The sequence below is a fragment of the Pholcus phalangioides genome, unplaced genomic scaffold (assembly GCF_987345545.1).
Source record: "Pholcus phalangioides strain wild (caught in Gottingen) unplaced genomic scaffold, Ppha-v1.0 ptg000009l_1, whole genome shotgun sequence".
NCBI classification, from domain to species: Eukaryota; Metazoa; Arthropoda; class Arachnida; order Araneae; family Pholcidae; genus Pholcus; species Pholcus phalangioides.
Window position 1 is genome coordinate 27,948,822 of NW_028301602.1, and position 8,802 is coordinate 27,957,623.

The window sequence follows — 8,802 nt, forward strand, 5'->3', positions numbered from 1 at the left end:
AAAATAGGTAATTTATTTAAAAAATAAAAAATAAGTAAATATTGATGGAGCATATATGTGTTGAAATGATTGAAATTTTTGTTTCGTAAATAAATGTTTAAAATCACACCTTTTTCTCATTAATAAAATTGAATGGGAACATTGGCCGTTAAAAGGTTGAGTGAATTTCATGAATGTCTAAACTTTTGCAGTGTTATTCATAGTTTATTGCATATCATTCATGCAGCTTTGTTACCCGGTGAGATTCATTAGAATTTTCGATGTGGCCAGTACTTGCCGAAGTGGTTTGAACAAATGCTCTTAACCTTTTGAGCTCCATGGACCCTTTGTGGCAATAGAATGAAGGCAGAATAATATTTAGCATATAATAATGTAAATAGTATAAGAGTTGATAGTTTTCTCATCCAAACATATACGGGAATCACTGATAAAGAAATCCTGGTTTTAGATTTCAATGTGTATCATAGCTCGATGATGTAGTTATGCTGTGGATGGCTCAGAACAGAGAAACTAAAATTACAGATACCCTGTATATATTCAATGATAATTTTAGATAATACTAGATTTCAAAATTGCATATTCGATTATGTTAAATTCCGATATCCGACTTAATCTTGGTCCCAATTACGTCTCGTAATTCGAGTTAGAGCTTTTCAGAACATTTTCCTACTGCACCAAATTTAGCTTCTCATCACGAAAATTAATAATTGTTCAATGAGTCATCAATAATGAAATTTACAGTCAGTTATTCTTTGATCTCGTATTTCCTTGCCGTATTAAATACCACATTTCGTTACTAAACAAGTACAGATTTCAAGCTTTTACGAGTAAAAATTCTATTCATATACCTACTCAGATTTAATACAAGTGACTTCTGACATATTAAGCCAGGTAGGGGGGGGGGGGGGACTTAATTATCGCTCAGTTACAATATGTGCAACACATGTTTCCTCGCAGGTGTGTTCCATTGTTGCCCTTCGACGATTGCTATTGTTCATGAAAGGTATCATGAATAAGGTAAACGCGCGATATCTCTAATAGAAAGGAAGATCTTCGTGAAATTATTGAATAGTGCTATATATATTTGCAAAAGAAAGCCGCTCCAGCTGCAATTTTTACATCCTGTTTTCGTTGTAATTCACTGTATATAAATAATATATCCCAAGAATTACACCTGCCTTTGATTACTTTTTCATTCGCATCGCTTCCATCGATGTTATTGGTGAGAACGTTTTTGCTTTGATTTTTGAATTAACAAAAATTATTTTTCATAAACTGGAGCCCAGGTCCTCAAGTTTTTGTATTAAATGGACCCTTCGCGCCATTAAGACGAAGGCCAGGGACCATGTACTGAATAATATTCAGCACATAATAATGTGACGACAATAAATTAACTGTTTTCTCAGCCAACCTCTTGGTCCGCTAAAACGTCTCTTAGTAACCATTGAACTAGAGGAAATTGATTTCATTTTTTCATTTAAATGTTTTCAAATATTACTGGTTTTCTTTTGTTATAAAATAAATGTTCAAAAAATTATTGCAATTCAAGGCATAAGAAATTTTGAAATTGAATGTCACCAGCGTATCTCAATTTTAAATTATGTTATATTTCTTCTAAATTAGCATTGTCTGTTATGATTGTTACTCAAAAAAGAAACAAAAGAACCCCATAATAAGCATTATTTATTATTTATTATGATACTTTCATGCAGTATTTCGGGTTTGCATAATTTCATTTCTATCTTTTCAACACACTATTGTAACGTACCTTTAATGCTGTATGAGTTGTTCATGAGTCTACCATTTGTGGTGTTTATTATCGTTCTAGCTTTCAACATGAAATCTATCGTCATACCTCTCGCATTAGTTGTAACGATAATGGCAATCGTTTTAAGCAGAACATATGGAGGTAAGAATTTTATAAGTAAGATACGTTGATGGTGTGTATGTGTTATTATTAAGTGCGAAAACTTCGGCTCATTCGAGTTTCATCCGGCAGTAAAAAGCAAATTAAAAATTATATAGTTATTCGAAAATACGATATTTTTAGGAAAATTAATGCCAATTTATTCAGAGACTATGCTGTGTTGAAAATAAGAACTGGACGTTTAAATTGGTTTCACACACGAGCATCTTACATCCGTGTATGACTAACGAAGACTTAATTTAGCTCTTATATAGACCGCAAAATTAAACATATGGATAAGCCAATATGTATGTGCGTATTCATACTATATTCTTACAGGAATCCTATTATATATTAACTTATCATAGAATAACGTCTTTGTATTAAGAGATGGTATTTTTTCGGCCCAAAAAGTACTGAGAAATTGAATTTTCTGGATGTTATGCCGAAACTAATATTTGGAAAGAAAAATGATTGTCTCCTCCGGGAATCGAACCCGGGTCAACTTGCATACACATTGCGTGTTATAAGGAATTGAAAAGTGTGTCTCTGGTGTATTGGTTAGCGCACTCTCTTGCCTGGTATACAAGGGTATCCGGGATCGATTCCCGGAGGAGACAAATCACTTTTCTATCCAAATATTAGTTTCGGCAAAACATCCAGAAAATTCAATTTCTCAGTATAACGTCTTTGTGGTTGGAAAAGAGTTGAATTTTGTGTAAATGTGTGAAATATATATATAGATAGATAGATAAATTTAATGATAAATTTGCAGTTATTAGATAAGAAGAACAACTCTATGATAGTATTTTATTTATTGTAACTGATATTTTCCAGATCTAAATCATTACAAGCAGTCACTGGAAGGAACGGAATCGCGAGACGAAGAAAAAGAGAAGTAAGCATTATATATTTTTTGTGTGGATTCTCTTTACTCTATTTTAATATACAATACAATCTGATTACAACTACTATAATTTTTTTTCGAAAAAAAATGATATTTTTTAAATTATTTCAAGGTGCTTCAATAACTTGAACAACTGTATTATTGAATTTTTAACTTATCCCTCATGAATATTCAAATAAAAATTAGCGAATCAAAACCAAAAAATTATGAAAAATATCTATATATTAAAATATTAACACGCGAAAAAGAAAGTAATGAATATTCAGAATTGATAAAAAAAAATGCCAGTATCAAAAAAAAAAAAAAAAAAAAAAATGCCAGTATGAATAAGAGCTCCCCAGCGCGACCCAACCCGCAAGGGTAAAAGGCTTACATCCCTGGAGGGACAGAGTCTGGGCCGTGACTGGTTTGTCAGTATCAATAAGAGAAATCATTTGCAAATAACGAAAGAAAGAAATAAGAATTAATGAGAGAAATATTTAGTAATTTATGAAAGAAATAATCAGTAATTTATGAAAGAAATAATCAGTAATTTATGAAAGACATAAATAATTGAATACTAACCACACACATAGGGAAATTCTTGAAAAGTAAGTAGAAAAATAATCGAAAATTAACCAGAAAAATAATAATTGAAAACTAACCAGAAAAATAATTGACAATTAATCAGAGAAATGATTCCGGATAGAATAAAATTTCAGCGAGATTTAGGGAAGAAACAATTTCATAATTAGTGAAAGCCTCCAATAGTTTACGCCCTCCCCCGTTTGAATCGGGACCCTTTCTTAGGTCCCCATTGGTCTACCCGATAACAATCACTGACTAGTTTCAAAATTTCCGAAAAACAAACATTTGGTTACTTAGAAATATTTAATACTCATTTTTCGGAATTCGAAATAGGCACACGGATCACGAAGTTAAGTGTTTTATTGATTTTGGGTCGCGTCAAAGAAAGGTTAAGGACCCCTGTGTTAACTCTAACTTAATTTTAGTTTTTTGGCCGGTTTCACCGAGTTCAATTCAACCGAAACTGATCTATTCATCGAGAGTTATAATCCGTATTTATTCAAACAGAACGTTTAGATTACTTTAACTTTATTAAAAGATGAATAGAAATCAATTCCAAACTTTTTGGTGTGAGTGACCTGCGAAGACCTCCAAAAATCGCAGGTTATCGTGCTCAAAGCTTCTAACGGCTCTGGGTCGTGTACATCTATCTCTTCACGTGAATATGAACTTGGCTGTGTGTGTGTTCATTATAATTATGGAAATAATTAAACCACCAATCGCCACTATTTTCTTATTTCCCCTTCTTTTCCAGGATATGTATCGAAGATGGATTGCTATGCAACAGGACCTGCGATTGCTGCGGTGAGAAGTCTTTCTGCCAGGATAAGTTCGTCGAGCCCTCGAGGCTGCCAGAGTGCGTACCAGGCACCATAGCCATCTACATTCAGAGGAAAGCCACTTGCTGGGCCTACAAATTATTGGATTTTTAACAGCTCACAAGCAAGCGTGTAACATTAAGAAACAATCTTGGAAATGAAGGGGTTGATTGAGATTCATTAAACTTAAGGATAGGAATCGAAATGCAAAAACATTTTTTTGTTTTTAAGTTCAAATTTGAAATCGTATGGATGGAAATTTCACAAGATATCTCATATTGCTTCCAGTATCCCTGTACCTATTTATAATAAGCTGATGGTCATCCAAAATGCACTACCTTGAACGCGTTGCTCTATATGTTTGAAATATTTACCAGAAAGTAAAAATGTACATTAGTATTTAGTGGCTTGTGTCGCCACTATTTATAGCTTGCGATGGTGGAATGACACACATCGGTTCTAATGACTATTGAAGACCAGCTTGTTGGTGCCTAAATCATCTGACTCTATAGATGAGACTCACAGTTGTAACACAACAATTCGGGTTTAGTAAACATAAACAACAAAGGAACATTATTAATTGAGTACACGGTCTGCAGCCAATGTACTAACGAATACATATCAGAACCGCAGCGCCAAAGTGCGTGCATAGTAAGCGATTAACAAGTTAACGATGAGCAAGTAAGGGATCACAGCTCGCGCTATTTATACACAGGTTTATCTCGTCACGATTGCCTTGGCTTCACCTACCTGTAACGCCATAAGTAAGTGATCACAAAATCTAAAGGAAATGTGCTTTATTTCATGTTTTACACAGAAGGGCTCATTCCATAAAAATCGACCAAAAACATCGGAAGTCAGTTGCATGACCGATTTTGATTTTCTTCAAATTTTGTATACGTACAGGTACTGTCGAGATATGAAAAAATGTCCAGTCTTTCAATGATCTGCTCCCCGTATATAGGGGAGCAACGGGAATTTAAATTTTGTGACAAAAACAAAACTATTGAGAACAAACCATTTTTTAACGGTTAAAAGCCTAAAAAATGGTATTGTTTTTGTCACAAAATTTTTTAATTCATTTAAATCCACAAATACGCAGAGCAGTTCATCGAAACAAAACTGGTTATTTTCATATTTCGACAGCACCTGTATGTGTATCGAATTTGAAGAAAAACTGAGTCGGTCACATGCAAATGACTTTCGAAGTCTTTGGTCGTTTTTTAATGGAATGAGCCCTCTGTAAAACATAAGGATGAAGCATATTTTCTTCTGATTTTGTGATCATTTACTCATCTACATGTTTGCTTTCTCTGGTAAAAATTTCAGACATATAGCGCAACGCGCGTTCAAGGTGTTGCATTTTGGATGGCCAGTAGGGTTGCTCAATTAAATGAATATACGACATTGAAACATCATGTTATAAATCATGTCATCGAATCAAGTTTAAGTAGATACGAAAATCAAATAAATAAAGATGGCAGTTGACGTGAGCTGTCATAGTTGCCTTGTACCGAGTCGCACAGATGCAGAGTTCATTAGGTTGACCATTCATGTGTTTTCTATGTATAGTGTAATGCATGAGGATGGAAACTAGGAAGTTGTTGATTTCAATCACGTGTACTTTTGCGATAGAGGGCATTTGCATAGCTGCCCGTCAACATTGCGCGAATACATTTGCCAGCTCCATGAGATCTCGGATCCGGCTCGAAGGCATACGTTGTGCTTAGTCAAATATTATTTCTTTTCTTTTCTTTTTTTTCTATGATTTATTTTCTCACGAAAACATGTTTCCATGTGTTTACTAACGTGTATGAAATTTTAATGTGACATTATAAATGTATTTCCACGTAGTGAAGAGAGACAGTCAAATGCATTTCGCTGGTTTTGTTTACAACAGATAAAGAAAATTATAGTTCATTATAACGAGAGCTCACAATCGGTATGGAAATTTTCGTGACAACGGACTCGTAGTTATAAACGAATTTCAACTTCATCATCTGCCAGGTTATAAATTTATAACCAGGTTATAATTTCGGGTTAAATTCGGGTTGTAAATACTTGAAAATTACTGCTTTTTACGTGCATTAAAAAAGTTCTAATTCTCTAATTTTATTAGCTCCAGTCATAAAATTGGTTCTTGGTCTCAGCAAAATTGACATTTTTATATAGAATTTCGCATTGTCGAAGCGATTTAGCTGACAAACAGAACAGTTAAAATTACTTTATTCATATTATTACATATATCCTCATATTATTACATATATCACCGCTCACTTCCATTACCGTATGGACTCGTTAATATTTTTCTGTCGCTCGGAAAGTTTTTTGATCACGATTCACAATTCGTTCAGCCGTTTGGAAACAAAAATTTAAAGGCAAGTTCCCACCCCTTGCAATGACCGTGGTCATTTAGTCACTGTGGGAGAGAATGAAATCGTCCCATATTCTTTTGTATAGCTGGAAAACCTAAAAATAGAAAGAGGACGATAAAAAAAACATTCTAATTTTCTCTGTCCATACAATATTAGAAGTAACCCTTTACCTCGAAGTAATGTTTACGAGGAGTATGTGTGACGAAAAGTTTCATCCTGTTTAGTTCTTAAAGAGAAAGGAAATGCGTTTTCAAGAGTGGTTTTTTTTTTGACGTTAGGGGCCGTTCAAGTATTACGTCATCATCGATGGGGGGGGGGGGGGAAGGGGTTTCCGATTTGCGGACTTTTGATGACAAGGGGAGGAGGGGGGGTTTGGATAATGCTTACGTCATCAACCACCCTTTATGAAAATATGAGTTAGGATTCGGAGGGGCAGAGCTGATGACGAAATTTTGCTGACAAGGGGGGAAGGGGGTCAGCGTTTTGCTGACTTTTGCTGACGGGGGTGGGGGTCAAAAATGGCTAAAAAATTGCTTACGTAATACTTGAACGGCCCCTTATAGCGAAAGCTTCATAATTTTCAACTCTTTATAACCGAATACTTTTTTGCATCTGTAACATTAACTCCTTTGACAATCACTTGCAAATCAATTAAATACTGATATAACACAGTATATCATAATTTCATATTCCATCTTTAGATTTTTTTTCTCTTCCCTCAAAATTTCAAAATAGTGATATTTTTAAAATTTTTTAAGACGTATTTCTTCTAAAATTTAGGCTTTAATTAGTTGATTTTAGGTTTTAACTCATGTCATCCGCGGATTGTACGTTAAAAAGCGTGGGAATGGGAATTTCTTATTCTGGGTTATATACTAATTTTTCTTGTCTGCAGATGATTTTTTTTCTAAGAGGTTGGAATAAATATTTTAAAAATTAATTTCTAAAAAAATAATTTTCCAATGATTCATTGTTGATAAATAGATTAACGTAGAAAAATCGGCATTTTTTTTCTACTGACAACCCTTTCCATTCCATAAGATTTCATTATTGGCGAATGAAATTTTCACAAGGGGATAATACGCTGCGGACGTTACGATGTTTTTCATCTCACGGAAGCGTAATTTTCATCTGCAGATCATAGGCAGGCAGTTACGGTAATCCAGCTTTTGAAGTCTAGTTTGCATGACCGAAGCATAAAACGACATATCTTTCATAATAATTTATATATACGATGGTTGTTTTTTTTTTCTTTTCGTCCCACAGCCCCTAATATTTTACAGCCCGTTGTGACTGCACTTTTCGGAACCCCCTAATTTCGGCTGTGATTACACAAAGACCTAACAATGATTAAATACAGTCGGTCCAGATTAACGGATATCCCGCTTAAACGGATAAAATCTTCTGCACCAAAATTTCTGTCATAGAGACAATGTTAAAGTTGTTTCGCTACGATAATTCTACGATATACACACTTGAAATTGATTGGAAAATATGTGACTAAGTTAAGGTTTAAAAAAAATTCATTTACAGTAGGTACTAGCCTCCAAGTATTCAAGTTGCCTTCAATATGTGCATTTAACTATTTTATTTTTGTTCTCTGTTGTATCAATAGAGGGCGCTAACTTTCACAATGAAAAGTAAAAATTTTAGTTGTCGTGATCATTGTAAATAAATAGAATTTTCATTTCATTTTTTATGTCTATTTTATCCGAGAAATTTTATTAATATCGATCCTTCATCAGTCTTTCAATATACAAACTATACTAACGTTGTAAAATGCAATTGACTTGTTCCCCGCTGTGCTAAAATCGTTGATATCCAATCTACAGCGGGGGAAGCTGTAATCTACATTTTTGATAATTTAAGAACTGATATCAATCCACAATGTAGCTAGCACAGGCGAATAATATTTGTGCCTCAAAACGGCGATTTTAATTAAAACTCGTATATGCAGAACTTGAAACGGCACTGACATGAATATGAAGTATGTTAAGGACAAGAGAGCTACGTTTCGAAAACTCTCGTGAATTCCAATAAAAAGACAAAGCGATGATGCTCCGAATAATCATTGCAATGACATCCAACACTGCACAAAGATGGAAAAACCACATAAGGCGTATCAAACATTATTTTCTAACTGTTAAAAGTAAAAGAAAACAAAAACCACCCATTCTTACGAAAAGTTGCCTTGTTATGAAACACACCTCCTTATATTTCACGGCCTCT

The 8,802-nt window shown here is 34.0% G+C and overlaps 1 protein-coding gene across 1 annotated transcript; it reads left to right on the forward strand.

Annotated features, from left to right (window-relative positions):
- Window positions 1–1,025: 1,025 nt before the first annotated feature.
- On the forward strand, window positions 1,026–4,449 carry LOC149082632 (uncharacterized). The gene is made up of 4 exons (XM_089236887.1): window positions 1,026–1,222; window positions 1,829–1,909; window positions 2,744–2,804; window positions 4,135–4,449. Exons 2-4 carry the CDS (start codon window positions 1,837–1,839, stop codon window positions 4,310–4,312), a joined length of 312 nt encoding a protein of 103 aa, XP_089093013.1. The 5' UTR covers window positions 1,026–1,222; window positions 1,829–1,836; the 3' UTR covers window positions 4,313–4,449.
- Window positions 4,450–8,802: the final 4,353 nt, after the last annotated feature.

Bases quoted from the DNA above. Each gene is read 5' to 3' on its own strand.
- LOC149082632 (XM_089236887.1), top strand. From the start codon at position 1,837: ATGAAATCTATCGTCATACCTCTCGCATTAGTTGTAACGATAATGGCA. The intron at 1,910-2,743 runs GTAAGAATTTTA...GATATTTTCCAG, and splicing joins TTTAAGCAGAACATATGGAG to ATCTAAATCATTACAAGCAG. The intron at 2,805-4,134 runs GTAAGCATTATA...CTTCTTTTCCAG, and splicing joins CGAGACGAAGAAAAAGAGAA to GATATGTATCGAAGATGGAT.